This window comes from Schistosoma mansoni, chromosome 2 (genome assembly GCF_000237925.1).
Source record: "Schistosoma mansoni strain Puerto Rico chromosome 2, complete genome".
Lineage (NCBI taxonomy): Eukaryota > Metazoa > Platyhelminthes > Trematoda > Strigeidida > Schistosomatidae > Schistosoma > Schistosoma mansoni.
The window spans coordinates 32,247,047-32,264,881 of NC_031496.1; the positions used below are offsets into that span (position 1 = coordinate 32,247,047).

The window sequence follows — 17,835 nt, forward strand, 5'->3', positions numbered from 1 at the left end:
AATGTTTGCGAACGGAAAAACATAAGTGGTCGTAAACGTCTGAAGCAGAACTGAATTCTTCGTAAAAACTAACCACTATCACTGTCCGGAAGTTTATGCCCAAGGATTTTCTACGAGTAAGCCACTGAACCGTAACATGTTTCGGAGGCATCACAAAACAAATATAACTCGACTGTTCCAAAGTTCTCTTTGTTCTCATTTCTAACATTTCGATGAATGTTGGTTGTCCCGAGCTTCTGCACAAACTCAATCGTTCCACAAGAACACAAAACTAGCACTTGGGTGTTTGTCTTAACCAATGTGCGACTTACAAGTGCTCTGTAAGGGTTGTTTAGCAGGAAGGTTACTCACATCACGATGGGGCAAACACAATCGTAGGTGATAACTTGGATAGCGTCGCATCCGTGGAACTACAACCATTGACCCACGGGGGTAGCTTTCCCGAAGGTCTTTATCGCATATAAGTCGACGTCTCAAACTTTCTAATCTTTGTCCGAATAAAGCGTAATTCCCGGATACCACATTTCTTTCTATCTATCAAGGTAAAGGAACAAACAATCGCAATTCTGTTGCAATGGTGGTTGCATGCAGCCTATTCTGATGAACACATAAGTGCTACTGTATAGCTGCTGAAGCACGAATACCCGGCGTTCTTGTGACCTCGTTATTTTTGAATCATTCATGTGCCTCTTTATTCGCTGTACTTAGTTGGATACATCCGTCGAAGCACTCTTATGTGAAGCGATAAACTTTCCATGTAAGCGTTAAGACGTTCCGTACACCAGCCCAGCTGGACAGCACCCAATTTCCTGTTTTATTGATTTTCTTGGACCTAACATGACTAGAGGTAACCTATTTGTCCAATCGCTAATAAAAATGAACAGCTTGAACGCAACTAGACGATTCTGATTTATCAGACGACCAGGCTCTTTCATCCCTTGTGCATGAACCGATTCGGGCGAAGACAAGCATTAGTCAGCAGCCTCCAAAGCAGGAGGCTTCAACGTACACAAGTGAAAAGAAAGATTCTGAAATACAACACAGTGAGCACCAACCAAATCACACTTTATTTTGGTGCTCTGGAATAGGCGGTAGCTTTTACGTACTTGTGAAGCACTATTGATAAACAAGGGCATTCTGATGCATAAGAAAACGAATGCGTTGCGAAGTCAAGGTCGACATTACTACAGTTGAAGAAAATGCCGAGTTCGGAAGAATATTGCATCCATACAAAAGCGTGAATCCTCAATACAAACGTCGAGATAGTTCTCCTGTACGTATCAAAGACATGTTGATCTGCTACAACCATCATAACAGTTGTCTACACAAGGCAATCCAGATCCGTTGGCCAGTGCCATCAGCAGAAACCTATTGTGACAGAGAACAAACGAATGTCTAGCTGAATAGAAATTTTTACAAAAGAACTCTGGAGTTTAATTGAACGCAGATTGTGGGAATCATCAAACTGATTCACCAATCAAGCCGTGAATTAGAATTCTCGGGACAAAATTTAATGAGATAGACATGAAGATACATTGTTTCGGGAATCTGAGGCAGGCGTCAAAAAAAATGAATAGCGCCTGACAATGACTGGAAAGCATAGTCTTTGACAGAGGTGTTCGGAGAATGCTGACCTGAGATCTATGTTCCACGAGGTGCAAAGAATGTGGGTGTAAGAAGTTATTGTTAATATTGTTGGATGAGCAGACATTTCGTTACAAAAGAAATGAATACCCGTAAAACTTTTATTGTTCATCAGGTAAAATACATATATTATTCAGATACATATTTACGTATATAATAATTTTAAGAACCGTCAGATCACAGAGATAAAAAGCATAGATATTTGATAAAATTCCTGCGTAATTAGTAGAAGACAAATATTATCAGTTTTTTTGTTTAGAAAAGTCGCCTGATTTCATATTCTCTCTCTCTCTTCAGACAGCACCTAATTTATTATTGAGGTGATTTTGGCTCAGAACAATAGAACATATTGAAAATACATATCTGATATTTTAAAAAAATATTTTAGATATGCTGATATCGGTCAAAGAAGGTATACAAAATGTTTCCTTTTCTCTTAGTTCCGTAATTAATTTTTTCATAGTTTCTTAATTTTAATTATGTCTTTTCTATGGTAAATAATACTCACCCCTCCCATTCCACCTTCGTTTTCTGATTGTATATAAGCAGAAGAATAAATGCTGTAGTTTCAGTGAATATGGTTTGCTTAGTTTGGTTTTACGTAGCTGCTCTGCTTTTGCTTCTTCATACATCCACACAGACGGGTAAGTAATCTGTATTATGTCAAATGTACTTTTACAATTACATTCTGAGATATTCACATCTGATTCAGTGTACCAACAGAATCATAACACCGTCATTTCCGCATTCACCAACCTCGTCGTCATATGTCTTCTAACACGTTGTAGTGCCGTGCTTCGATCATAGTTCGCTTCGATAACCGTTATTAATACCAATCTTAACGGTGTATAATATCAGAAGGCAAAGGGAAGCGGCAACTACATTTTTATTGATAATCGATGCAGACCAGAAAGTTGTAAGTACATGAGCAACTGTAAGCAAGCGAAGCAAAGATGATGCAGAGTGGAGATGGCTGGGAAGCCAACTCATTTTAAGCAAGCGTTAACTAACATTTATAGGCAGGCAAAAATGAGTGACAGACATATGATGAATAAGATACGAAGTGTACACATATGCGCTCATATAAAAAGTACTCAAGGTTAATAAGCAAATGATTAACAAGATCAAAAGATGACTCAATGTACAGGTGAATTGGCTTGGCCAGTAACTAGAATAAAGTATATGGGCCTAACATATGAACTGGTACTACAACGTCTTCAATCTGATTGAAACCTGGTGTCATTTGTGTGGATCGTTGTGCCTTGAATAATATTCGCGCATGTTTCTCTGTTTTATTAATTTGTACTTAAAGCCATTTTTATGAACAGCGTTAAGAGAGGTTCTAGACATAAGTATACTGTTTTAGTACATTGTGAGAACTCGACAACGTAACAATAATTCAACGGAACATTGTTTGAGTCAAATTATTTGTTTCTATTGATAACTATTCCGTTGATATTCAATCATTGATTTTCGTCGTTCAAGTGGCAATTCTGGTTAATTATCATAGTAAAAAATTTTCCACCAGACCAAACACAATCACCACCGTTCAGTCAGTGAATAATTTATGAATTCACTTTTTGAAATCACAAATCGATCATTACAAATAACACTCCACTTCTCCTTGAAATCTATATGACATGATTGAAATTGCTCATCAACCATATGACACAATATAACAATGAATAAGTGAGTGTTCAATTGTTCTGTAGACCGATAGACGGTTGCAACTAATTTATAATGAACCACTCGCTTTAATAATGGTGTGTGAGAGGTCTTTATTGAATAATGTTTTCAATCCTAATATTGACATATGTGAAGTGATCCAACTCAGTTCATATGAATTTGAACAACAGTATTCAACAATCAACTTAATTTTTGTGGCAAATCCTGTTTTTGTTTTTACAGATGGCGGAGTGGAGCATGTTGAAGATGGAAATGCAAAGACTTCTAATGATGGTGTGTGAAAGGCCTTTATTGAATAATGTTTTCAATCCTAATATTGACATATGTGAAGTGATCCAACTCAGTTCATATGAATTTGAACAACAGTATTCAACAATCAACTTAATTTTTGTGGCAAATCCTGTTTTTTGTTTTACAGATTACGGAGTGGAGTATGTTGAAGATGGAAATGCAAAGACTTCTAATGATGGTGTGTGAAAGATCTTTATTGAATAATGTTTTCAATCCTAATATTGACATATGTGAAGTGATCCAACTCAGTTCATATGAATTTGAACAACAGTATTCAACAATTAACTTAATTTTTGTGGCAAATCCTGTTTTTGTTTTTACAGATGTCGAATTGAAGAGTCCTGATGATGTGAAAAAACAGATTTCGCTAAATGGAGGCAAGTAATGGTTGTTCTGAATTTTAAAGACTATGTATCATACAATCAAACGTGTTCACGAAACACAAGTTGTTACCTACTACTTACATAAAGAATAATTAGGTTCATTCGTTTGTGTTTGAGGACTTCAATTTCATAGATGTATAGTAGTGTGTTTGAAATCGTATCACCTCATTATTTGCTGAGACTTGTGTGATGTTCTGTAATGTGACGACTTTGGTATATTCATCGAAATGAAATCGTTTTCTCAATGTTACTGATGAATGCTTTCACAAGTAAGTAATATGAATGTCCAGTAACAAAATGAATAATAAAACACAATTCGGTTAATCTTTAGAACGGATATATTTGGCCCTAGACAATATCACTACCAACAGGAGAAAAATACAATCCCTGAGAGGTAATTTGATTATTCTATCTTCAATGTTATATTCTTTTACACTACCATATTTAAAGTCAAAACAAACTGCACACAACAAGTGTACGTTCGTGTTCAGCATTTCCAGTTGTTCGACCAATGTGACTTCATTTGAACTTTAAAGATTTATAAATATCATTATTAGGAAAGTCAAACTAATGCAATCACGTTCAATTTCAGTGTAAAACGTAATTTCCTCACTGTTTACACACTCATGAAATCAGTGACACCATTGAAATGAAGAAGAGAATATGGTTTGTTTATTTGAACTTTCCTGCTGTTATGTGTTGAATTTCACGGCGGTTTCATTTGTGATAGGCTGTAAACATTTGATAAGAGCCTGTAAGTGCGCTTGATTAGTTGACATGAATATTAACATCAATCACATCTGAGGAACGAAATTAGTTCACACATTTATGTGTTTACAGAAGTGTTAGTTGAGACGTTTGTCCATGCACCCTCTCTCCTGCTACCCACGACCTATATGGTAAATTGAGTAAATAGAATTCTTATGCGACAATATTGCAATCTGTAAGATGTCGTAAAATTCCGGATGTTGTTGGTGTCCCCTCTCTTTGACCTGATTAGTGAAAATCTAACAATCTAGCTTGCCAGTATTGTCCATTATTCTGACTAGTAGAATGTGTGATTGATGTTGCAACAACAAACCTCATTCATCTTGTTTCTGTTTAATCAACTTATAAATAATGCGATCAGAAAGAAGTGTCATTTTTGAAATGTAACAAGATCACCTTGTTCTTTAACTGAGTTGCTCTACATTATCGTGTTTATTTCAGCTAAAATCACAATAGCAGATCGAAATGGAATGAAGAATATCGACGAGTGTATGTGAACAATAATCCAGTTCTCTAATAACATTGATAATTTTAGATATCACATGTAGAAGCAAATATTTTAAGGCTAAAAGATCCAATGAAACTTGGTCAAGTAACAGAAATTATTCTCATACATTGGTTTAATTTTGATTCCACATTTCATTATTATTCACTTCCATGTTGAGTTTTTGAATCCACTGCCCATCGAATCCATCTCATGTGTGAAAGTGAGCAAAGTCCAACGTTCGAAGATTTCATCCTCACATTATAAGTTTGCAACATGACTGATACCACTAATTCGGCACCCTGTAGTTTATCTTTGATAAATCTGACCGAATTCCACCATTTCTCTCCGACATTAAGTACAGGCATAACATTATGGTAAAATAGTTTCATAGAATGAGAAGTTTCTGAAGTTAGTGCTGTGACTGGATAGTCTACATTGAATTGTTGAACCTTGATGTGTGTGCTCAATATATCCAATTGTCTCTGTATGACAAATTCTCTGGCAAACCATAAATAATTGATCGAATCGGAATGTGAGTGCGAAATTGCATCACTACTAGTGTACTTAATGTAGTGTGCGTTTTATTCTGACATTGTGAGCAAACATGCTGTAGAAGTAGTCAATTGACAAAAAAGTGAAAAAAATATGTCCTTCGTTAGGGCTGGAAATCTCCCATTCACCAACACAACTCGAAGAATAATGAACAATTGTCTCAAGGGATTGACGACTTTCAACAGAGTTTATACTCAACATCCATAAACACCAAATCTAGAACATGTAGATATCGTGGTGAACGCTAAGACTTGAGACAAGTAAAACGTTGTCCATTAGTTTATCGAGACTTTTACCTCATGTCAAGTGAGTAGTCGAAACAATTCACATAGTTTAACCATCGGTTCATATTTCCATGTCCAGTCAACGCGCAAAATACTCAGTCGTCCATCAAATAACACATTCACTTATCATATCATCAGATATAACGTATTCATAAACATCTATATTGAAACTCAATTAATTTGTGATCTGCTTTAATGATTTTTATAGCTATCCAAGATTTGCGGGGAAATTACGAGAAACAGTTTCGTAAGTCATTCTAATAACCGAAAAGTTTAAAACATTTGAAGTACACTGACATACTTTGCAGACTGATTCTTCTATTAATATGAAGTGAAGTGAAGAGTGTGAAACTCCCATTGGTACAACTACGAAAGTTCTTCAAAATGAAGGATGCTGTGCATGAAGCTTTGATATATTTAGTATTAGTGGTCTAACATTGATCGATTCATGATGTCAATCCAAAAACATAACAATCTATACACCCCCACACTGATATTTAGTATTCGTTTATTAATGAAATTCAAGGACTCCATTCTATCCTACTTCACACTAGTAGGATGAATATATCTCGGTCATAATGGTGATGTTCACACGGAGGCCCAAAACTGTGAATTCTTGACTGCGACCAACACTTTGAAGGGAACTCTGTTAAAGTTTCTTTGAGAATATCAACACTGGGAAAACGTGAGTTCAGATGACGGATCTCACGCTGACAGAAATGAAAGTTACACATATCTCAACATATCACATATGTCATAATCTAATTTCCAGATAATACACTAAAAAATCTCGTGTAGCAACAGAGGCCCATCGTATAAGGTCGTGAATACTGTTCATGAGAAATCTCAAACCCTCATTATAATAAATTCAAATGTTGTGATTCCATACTGTTATACTTTGATGTTTGTTCAACGTCTCTTATTCTATGCAGCGAATGTTAATTTCTATTCATCGAAATGGAAAACATCTTTAAAGGAAAATGCTGAACTCTCTAAAAGTAAGTCAAAATATTGAATTGCACGCAGTTTATTCCTATCCATCTCAAATATTTCACCACTTCTTGTATTTTCATCTGATCTAATAAATGTTCTTCGCCTATCAATAACTACGCTTGTCTGATACTTTGCAGACGAAAACATTGTATAAATGACTACTGGTCATTAGTTCTGTAGATAGCATGCTTTCAATTCATTCACAACCTTACTTGCGTCTGCCAAGTGTATCAGGATGTTCGTCCAGCTTACAACAAGTAGTGTTTTTCTCTGGTAAGTATTAAGGTGGTATTGCTGTATAAACGTCGTCTACGTGATCATTATGGAAGAAAATGTATTTCACCCGTAGTCTTCCCCAACCTCGACTGTATACATTTTATTTCCATTTCGTCGTTGCTAATTGCAGTATGTAAAATCTAGTGTTTAATTAACATCGAGAGTTTATCTGAAAATCTTGACCATTTTCATCCCTCCTTAATTGTTTGCCGAATGGTATGTAGGTTCTGTGCAATAAAGGTGCACAACGTCAACATATATAGCTTTTGTAGGGCATTTTAAATCGCCGATGAGTTTGCCTGGTGACATTCAAATTAGGAATTAATTCACCTGTGTGTACTCATTATTGAATCTTCTCACTGGTGTTTAAGACAACACTTGGTCAGTATGTTTCGTCAATTGTGTTACCTGTACGGATTACCTCGATATTGCCACTGAGTCACAAGTGTTTTCAGCAGAGATGGATGGTATCTAGCGGAGTCTCGAAATGAATATCGACACCAGGATGTAGTGATATTCAGTTGAGAAGTCTATTTCTCGGTCATAAGTCACCATACATCTCCGCTCACAATTTATTTCCTCCAGATCAACATGGTTTCTGATCAGACTGAATATGAAACTAGTGAAGTGATTCGTCTTCTAATTTTTCTTTTATTTTCTAATTAGATGTGATATCTGAGAACAGTTTCAAAATTTGTAATAAGCTGATACCATACCGTACATCAGGTAGTTTTACTTGAATTGTCTCTCTTGATATTAATGAATGTGATAGATATAACCTGACATTCCTTACTGTAATTCATATTCAACACTACTTCCTTTTTACCTTTGTAACTTGGTTAAAATAATTTGATATAGAAATGCAACAAAAGATTCATCACCTCTGATGGGATTGCAATTTGGAACGATTAATAACCGGTGTAATTCTCATGAATGAAGTATTCCATGCTACAGAACAAATCTAGTCAAACGAATAAAAGATGAAAGCATGGACTAAATATTCACAATGACTTTCACAAACGAGTGGGGACATGGTAAAGAGAACATTGTGACTCTCCGTTATTCCTCCACGATCCATCTGGTCTTCATATATGCCGGTTTTCATTACTTTGTTGCTCAAAACATGTTGAATGATCTCTTCAAGTAAACAATATTCATGGGTGATTTCCTAAGCGAATTCATTTTGTATTTCAGATGTTAGACTAATGGATGTGCATATTGATATGAAATTCGAATTCTTTAAAGAATTGTACATCGTATTCTGTAAGAAAAACATTTGAAAATTTTGATTTATTTATTGAGTAACTATGTCATGTCCACATGTAATTCACTGAATAATGGTTATCCACAAACTGTAGTACTATGTGAAATGTCTACGAAAGCATCAACCTGATGGTTTAATGAATGAACGCAAATACAATGACACGGATGGTGCAAATCAAATTAAACAGTTTATTGGTACTTATCTGCATTCGGACGTTCTTGCTTAACGCATCCACCATCTTTTGCGATAGCTCTCCATTCAAATATCAAAGTTAAGATAGTGAGGTGGGGCTTTACGCTGCAGAAAAATTCGATAGAACAAACTTAGAAAACCGACAACCGAAATGCAAGTATTCAGCCAACACATCACTTTCACATGAACATTGTTCAACGTATTGAACAATTGCCTATACAAACATTATGTGTGACATAAACGGAAAATAACCACCAATTTTTTGTCTTAGTCTTCTCATTATTGATGAGATAGATATTGAAATAAATGAACATTCAGTCATTTGGTGGGTTTATTTCATTTTCCCACATTTCAGTTAAGGAAGATTTCTATCACAAATACTCAAAGCGATAAGTAAGTAACCTATTGAATCAAATTTACTGACAATATTATATGGAATACTATTTAACGGTGAAGTGTTGTATGAAACCGAAATATTGTGTGTTTGGATAATGGAAGTGCGCAAAATAGAGTTACGAACTACTACAGGTCGGCTCATTAGATTTAATACTCAATTGCCGTTGAATTGAGATATTTATCCAAATGGATGCTTGAGATACAGTCAAGATAAATGAGGATCCATAACTTCAGTGTGATCCACATCATGTTTGATCAAATGAATACATGCATGTTGATCAAGATCCATTAAATAGTTTTACGTTTGTCCAATCGTTCACTTGCAATGTACATTTGTATGATTTATCATATTACTAACCATCCATATGATTCTGTTTGAATTCCAGGTAAAGATGGAAACTAAATGAATTTGAATTTGCGAGTGATATACTGAACTTAACTCATTTCTCATTTACCCATATTCTTGTAGTAATTAATTAACTGCCAAAATAATCAATCACAAATTTCTTCTTTCATTAACAATATTCACCGTTAATATTAACTAACTCTTATTTGTTTATGTTGAAAACATTGATGCTGTTAAAGATTGTAGTGTGTGAAATTGAATGCCTATCAATTGATGTTTGAATTTTAATATGGTTCACCCACATTAAGAATTGAACTAGTGGTTGATAGAAATAAGAATACTATGGCGGACATGGTGAATAAAACAGTGAAACGACAGTCGTTTTTCAAAATGATAACTGATTTCTATAAATCACAACTTTGACTGAAATATACTCATCTCATTTGACATTTGGAAACTAACTTCTCAAACCGGAGTTCATGTATAAATATGAAGTGACAAGTACCACTTCACTATAAGTATCTCAAAATTATTCATTTACTAGAATTAAAACAAATATTCAACTAATATAGAACTGAAGATTGGGACTCAAACACTGTGTTGCACACTTTAAATGAATAACACCTCATTCAATACTATTTTCAAAAGATTAGGATATTATGTAGGGCGGGTGTACAAAACAAACGTCAACAACACAAGAAGGAAACGAGTCGAGCTATCCCACTGCACCGTGATCCGGCTCACTGGTGAGAGAAGACCGGATTTAACTGAGTTAACATTTCTTTCACAAGCAGTTCGGAAAAACGAACGAATAAGCATTTAACTCACGCGTATATATGCAATGCGATAATCTCCTTGAAAAACGTCACAACATAGCACACTATGAGAGAACACGAAGCAATTACAATCTAGGTCCTTTCAGATAGGAAACACAAACTGAAAGTAAAAGTGGGTGTTTTAGTCATGAAAATAGGAAGTAAGAATTTGCGCAAATAAATTACAAAAGTGAGAATTTCACCACTTAATTTATGGACACTTAGCATCCTCAACATCAACTAAGCAACTGAGTTCAGTAAGTCATCATTTCGTTCCACTAATCCAGTGTTTATATCACTGTCAGTTATGGTTCCAGTAAACTACAGACTCCATTTTCATCACTGTTAGCTACCGAATTGACATTCTATTAGCATCGCCACTATAATACTATTATGTCATATGTTATTTCGAAATCATGGATTGTTCACACAAACCGAACATGTTACTGGCCAACTAAACTCAGGAATACAATAGATAACATGTTGTATACTTGAAGTAGATGGCATTATGTTCGAGTCCCGGTGTGGAAATCAATACTGACATACATGACAGTCATGTATATATGTGGTGATAAATTGTTGAAATGCATTATTCTCTTTCACATGGATCAGTTGAAGATGTCAACTCAGAAGAAAGATTGCGTTGAGCTTGAAGACGCTTACTTCTTCGTATTTGATTTCTGTGTGTTGTGACGTCATTTTCATGACTGACATCAATAATATTCAATGTGTGCATATCAATAACCATCATTTCCGTTGCACCAGTATCATCCGATGAATAGTTGTCAACATTCTTTGTCAAAATCTTTGAAACTACATCCATTCCATCATTATCAAATTTTATTTGTATTCATTAGCTGATAACCTCTTTGTTTATTAATACGCCCCAAATTCGAGTAAAAAATGTAATATACTTACAAGTGTGTCCACTATGTTCTTGATTTGAGTGCTGGTCCATTTGAGACTACCAGAGTATGTGTTGAACAGTACTGAAAATTACGAGTTCATATGCTGAATATTGATGATCTGCAATCTCACCCATATATGTCTTTCAGCTAGCCGAGAAATTAGTCCTTACGCCCATTCTATTTCATACGTATATAGTAGGTTTAACTTCGTGATTTATATATCCACAGTGTTTAGCTATTCTTTTATCCCCAAACATCTCTATTAGGTCAGATATTAGGGATAAACTGAATATGGATATAAACTGAAGCAGTAGCATACAGCTTCCAAATAATCATATTTTCACTTATTCTTTACACCTAACCATCTCCAGTATTAGAAGAATTATTTGGAGAAATGTAACAGTGAAATAAACACGACCGCTATTGTTTTATTTAACTCAAAATATACACTTACTTCTTTCGGAGCAGCAGTTGTAGACATTCCACTAAAGATTGAATCGATGTTGGCTATTTTCATTGCAGCCCTAAAAGATTAAAAATAGTGATGATAATAATAATAGTGTAGCGTTGCGGCGTGCGCCTGTAATCTTGCAACTTGGAGGCCAGTAACTTAACCAAGGTTCGGTTACCGAAATCCATTCAAGAGAATGCGAGTCGTAACGCAATCACTCAGAAGAGATTACCTCAGATAATAAAATGTATTACTACTAAAACTTGAGATCCAGAAGTGAACAAATAATAAATGCATTTGAACCTAATGAGATCAATTTTGAACCGCGTTACCAATGATTACGATTGAGATGACGCTAACAAGAAAGTCTATGCATCAATGCGGCGATTACTGAGACAGAATATTCTTGAATTTATCCCACGCCCCCATTCGGCTGCCACGAATTTTCTCAAAACCTATTTTTATACTAGAACTGGACATAAAGTAAACTAAATCCATGATAAAAAGAAGTGTTAATGTCTCGAAAATAAACTAATAATCAAATATTCTACCTTTTTTTTAAAAATTACATAGACCTAAGTAAATTAGTTGAGAAACATCACCGGACCTTATAGTTTAAAACTTCCTGAACAAGATGAGTCGAGCAGAATTTATCTTCATTATCCAACTCTTCAATAGGCGGACCTAAAGCCTCCGGTTCATCGAGACTGATAATTAGAGACTTCAAATCCGATAAGGTATTAGTAGGATATTCGCCTTCCATTGACCATGACCAGGTATAATCTCCATCAGCTGTAGTATAATCATCATCACAAACTTCATGCCAGACTAAATTTCTATTGGAAGATTGGTAGAGTTCGCCTGAGAACGATTCAATCTTTTTATCAAATGATGATGTTGTTTTTACTGAGCCGAGACCACTTCTGCCTTTTTGTTTACTCAATGCAACCGGTTCAACTACACCATGAGCATTAACACCCAATCCTTGACCATGTTCACAACCCATTTTTCGCTATTGACATGAAAAAGATTTTAAACAAGAGAAATTTTAGTAGGAAAGTCGAGCGTTTATTTCAGTACTTTAGGTGACAGTATATGAGCAGATTTTTTGATAATGTTTTCCATTTATTAAGCTTGTCGTCTACCGTAATGTTGTAAGAGCGTAATACCGGTTAGTTAATTGTATGCTCCCCTGTATTTAGAGGATTATCATATATCAATATGTAGTTATTAGTCATTTATCTTTCTTTCATTTGTATAAACATATCTAACGCTTCTAGTCTTCCGTTTCACGTATGTAATTTCACTTACATTAACCTGAAAAGTCCTGTCAGAGCGTCAGTGTTGCTTAATCTCACATTGGACACACACTCAGTAACCAGACAGTCTGATCAAGAACCAAATATGAACCAAAAACAAGTTATTTTTTGTAAAATAAAATAAGTAGAGGTATATATTACAATAGAGATATGTGATATACTAGATATTTCTATCTTTATTCATTGACCAACCAGGTCATTTCGGATTGACATATCAACTGCATAAAAAATATTATGTTAAAGCTCGTTATGTTACTCGACTTACCAAATCAAAGTACGTAGAGTAGTAGGATTCGGAGCTATTATCTATTGTTTGAAAGTTAAATATGCTTTGAACAATATAATCCTTCACTAGATAACTTATAGTATTCTAACAATACTGTAACTCTAAAAAAAAAATATGCACCTCACAGACCACTTCGACATTCAAAATGACAAAATCGACGACAATAAATTTCTGAATAAGTACATTTTCCGCTAGAACTTACCATAATTTTTCAAGCTACACCGTCAAGTGGATCAGATAGCTGTAAACAAAAGAGAAGATAAAATCTATTGAATATCATACTTTTCATTTAACTTTTTTCGTGCAATGAATATTATTTCATTTACAATGTATTTTACCTAACGATTGTCCGTTATCTGGTTATATGCGACAAAAGAACGTGAGTCAAGTAGACATTGAACCAGGGTGACATTTATACCAGTGCCGCAAAATGATTATTTATTTAGTTAAACTCATACATATTGGTACAAAAAAGCACCATATACATATGCGTCACACAAAATAATAAAAGTAGTAAGAGAAGGGATGAAAAGATAAGGCGGACTAAAATGTACAACCAGAAGACTCTTTCAGTTGAGAAAGTTATAGCCACTCTTTATGAAGAAAGTAAAAGAAGGTTACAGCAGGATCGCCACTGACTTCTATTCTGAGAGATATCTGATAATGTCTCTAGCCACTGTGTTGCACCATCTCTCGGACCCCAACCAGGGAGTCGTGGATGACCAACAGAAGCTAGCCCTTTGCAGCTCTCTTTCATACCACGACACCATGTCATACACTGACCTCCTCTCCGCTTTTTCCAACCAGTCCCAGAGTCGGCAAATAATGCACGACGTGGAAGTCTCTGGGACGACATTCGTAGAACATGTTCAAGCTATCGTAGTCGGTGTTTCAAGATGGTGACATCAATTGAATTATCGTCTCTGCGTCCGAACACACGATGTCGAACCTCTGCATCACTAACATGGTGTTGCCACTGTATGTCAGCAATCCTTCGGAGACAACGATGGTCGAACACAGAGAGACGTCTAACATGCTCAACTCGGAGAGGTCAGGTTTCACAAGCATAGAGCAAAACTGCTGTCATCGACGCGTTGTAGATCCGACCTTTTACAGCCAGACTAACATCACGAAGGCGCCAAAGATGGATCAGATTGGCATAAGTCGCTCTGGCTTTCATTATACGTGCATCAATCTCATCACTCACGCCACCACCACCACTTATATAGCTACCTAGGTACACGAACTTCTCAACTACTTCAATCTACTCACCATCCAGGGTGAGTACAGGATGAGAATCCCACCAGTCTTGTAGGAGTGCTTTGCACTTGGAGAGATGTTAGAGATTGGCATTCCATCATCCTCGTAGATTGTTTCACTCACACCAGAATTCTTGCTGCCAGTGGCTAGGATGAGTTGGAAGAGCCTCCAGCAGTTACCAGATGCAGCTGTTGCTTCCATCTGATTAGCACGCTCCGACCACCAGGCTTCTCGGTCCTTAAGCAAGCTTTGCCCGATTTCACTACGTAACAGCCTTCGTTTGTGGTCAAACTCACGGTCACCCGGAGTAGACCGACTGGCTTCCATCAGTTGTAAGAAGCCAGAAAAAAACCAAGTGCTTGTAAGCGGGACGTTTCGCGAAGCCACAACCGGATTTACTAGCCAATTTCATGGCGTCGTGAAGATGCAACCAATGCTCATCTATACTTTTCGGTGAAATGGTAGCTAGCCTAGTAGCTAGCTCCACTCGATACTTACTTGCAACAGAAGTTGAAGTCAGTTTACTAACATTGATCCGTTGATGGCGGTTATTCCTTCGGCCACTGAAAATTACGGTGAGATTGGCGCAGACTAGGGCATGATCAGACTCCAGATAGGTTCTCCAAAAGGAGCGGCAGTCTTGTACACAACCACGCCAGCGGCAGCAGATCGCGATGTGATCAATCTGAGTCCTTGCTAGAGATGCAGAGGGAGCACGCCAGGTGGCACCCCGGCGATGACTGTGCCGGAAGTTAGTGCTGGCCAGAAACAGGTTGTGGTCTGTGCATAGTTGCAACAAACGGTCACCGTTATCTGTCCTGCGACCAACAATTCCCCATCGGCCACCTAAACGACTATCTTCTGCGCATTCAAGTCTCCGGCTAATACTACAATATCTGTCGAAAGCGCTTTCTGGAGATGTGGCGCCTCTATTGGTCGCTTTCATCATTATGAATGTAGGTGTAGCTTGTTTGCATACTGAATTGTTCACAAACATTCTCTAAGATTTTCCTCTCTTCCACGTTCCTTCACATATATTTATGTTCACACTACTCAAGCATATTATCTATGTTGAAGCTAGATCCAAACCATTCAAATACTGAAAGTGAGATAGTATCATTTGCAGAGTTCAGCTAACAAAGAAATATAATAGTTGTACTTTTGAAACTGAAAAATAGAAAATTTACGGATGTTAGATAAGAATTATTGCTTGACCAAATGAACTGTCTCAACACCAAAATCAGACAAAGTAGACGAAACCTTCATCTTCGTCCGCATAAGCATCAGCTATATGTTAAGCGCCATCATATATCTTTGTTTACATCAATGCATGTGGACAACTGTGAAAGCATTTTACACTGAACGTTGAAATTTAAATAACAACGGTGTTTGAAATGAGAATGCAGTAAGATTTACCAACTACAATTTATAAGCAGATAGCACAGTCAACAAAGTTATAGGCACATCAAGCGAATTTGATTCAGAGAAGCAAATGTGTGTGCGAGAGACCTGCGTTGGTAGATTACAGATCCCTATCGATGAAAGCTGATTTAACTGGATTGATGCTGACCACATTAGTCTTTCCAGCTGTTTCTATCGTCACCGTTTCATCGGTTCTCTCAATCTTTCTAAACGCAGGATCGCAATTCTGTTGCAGTGGTGGTTGCATGCAGCCTCTTCTGATGAACACACAAGTGCTATTGTATAGCTGCTGCGGCATGAAAAATCGGCATTCTTGTGATCTCGGGAGCGTTATTTTTGAATCACTCATGTGCGTTTTTATTTGCTGTACTTAGTTGGATACATCCGTCGAAACACTCCTATGTGAAGTGATAAACTTCTAGTGTAAGCGAGAAGACGTTACGTACATCAACGCAGCTAGACAGCCCTCAATTATTTATTTTATTGATTTTCTTGCACCCAACAAGACCAGGGGTAGCCTATTCTTTCAATCGTTATTAACAATGACGGTTGTTGGAGATGTCATTGACTGTCTGTGTAGGCGTCCAGCCATACCACTACAGACCGGGTGACAATATATAGTGTGATTACTTTGAATTTCTAGAAATTCTGTAAGTTATTGGTAAAGGCGACGTTCGAACTGACTTTTCCAATCATTTGTGATGATCTCTGGCACGTCGTACTAAGAAATCTTATTTTCGAATAGGGTTTTGGCTACGATTTGAATGAGGTTTTTTATCGATACTGCTTCAAGCCATCGCGTGCATTTTTCAATATAGTTTAAAAATATATAGTTGTGTACATTGGAAATCAATAGTGGTTCCTCGATGTCGGTTCTTGAGCCTGGTGTCTGTGAAAAAGAAAGAAACCAATGAGGAGCTAGTATGACGATCTCTTTTCACATTTGGACACTTCGTTCATGCTTGTCTCCAACTATGCACATCGCGATTCATGTTTGTCTATTCAAAGCGTTCGCTGATAAGCTTCACGGCGCCTTTTATTCCTGGATGTGATATTTTGTACAAACGTCTAAATTCCTTCCGTCGCGATGGTTTCGAGATGAATGGTCGCGGTCGGTTTGTCAACATGTCACATTGAGCTAATAAACTGAACATCCTCGAATACTAGTGATGTCGTATCAAAAGATCTTAGCTTGCTTAACTCAGTATCCGTCTCTTGCAGCTTCGCCACACAGTGATAAGCGATTCCTCTTGGAATAAGTATGTTTACCGTTGTTCTTGATAGTGAGTCAGTTGCTTCGTTTTTGGCCTTCAATGTATCGTATATCAAATGTGAACTGGGGAATAAATTTCAACTGTCGGATTTCCTTTGGAGAATAGTTATCTTGCTTCTATCTTAATGATTTCGTGAACAATTTGTGATCCGTGTACTCAGTGAAATGTTTAGCTTCTATCATATGTAGAAAGTGCCTTGTTGCCAAGTGAATTCCTGATAATACTCTTCCGAAAGTACTATATCTTTTTTGTGTTGGATTCAATCTCTTCGAGAAAAATGAGAGCGGTTCCCACGTGCTGCTTACTAACTGTTATAAAACGGCTCCTTCGATGAATCGGTTATGAAAGCTCATAGGTTCGCTCTTTCGCCTAGTCAGCTTCGTTTCTTCGTTTAGTACCCTCTTGGCATTTTCGAATGCTTGCATCACCTCTGCTGATAGATGGGATGTCCGTATATGATCACATTTCGAGTCAGTCAATGATAGAAGAAGATGCACAATATAGTGTCTATGATTATTTATTAGCCCTAGAGATCGTG

At 36.6% G+C, this 17,835-nt stretch overlaps 3 protein-coding genes across 3 annotated transcripts; 1 reads left to right on the forward strand and 2 right to left on the reverse strand.

Moving 5' to 3' along the window:
- Positions 1 to 3,552: 3,552 nt before the first annotated feature.
- On the forward strand, positions 3,553 to 4,538 carry Smp_146920.1 (hypothetical protein; the record flags this gene model as incomplete). Its single annotated transcript, XM_018796396.1, has 3 exons — positions 3,553 to 3,603; positions 3,749 to 3,995; positions 4,336 to 4,538. The coding sequence occupies 3 exons, from the start codon at positions 3,553 to 3,555 to the stop codon at positions 4,536 to 4,538; spliced, it is 501 nt and encodes a 166-aa protein (XP_018650613.1).
- Positions 4,539 to 10,966: 6,428 nt separating this feature from the next.
- On the reverse strand, positions 10,967 to 11,200 carry Smp_146930 (hypothetical protein; the record flags this gene model as incomplete). Its single annotated transcript, XM_018796397.1, has 1 exon — positions 10,967 to 11,200. One exon carries the CDS (start codon positions 11,198 to 11,200, stop codon positions 10,967 to 10,969), a length of 234 nt encoding a protein of 77 aa, XP_018650614.1.
- A 1,134-nt stretch (positions 11,201 to 12,334) lies between these two features.
- Positions 12,335 to 12,742, reverse strand: Smp_182200 (hypothetical protein; the record flags this gene model as incomplete). Its single annotated transcript, XM_018796399.1, has 1 exon — positions 12,335 to 12,742. The coding sequence occupies one exon, from the start codon at positions 12,740 to 12,742 to the stop codon at positions 12,335 to 12,337; it is 408 nt and encodes a 135-aa protein (XP_018650615.1).
- Positions 12,743 to 17,835: the final 5,093 nt, after the last annotated feature.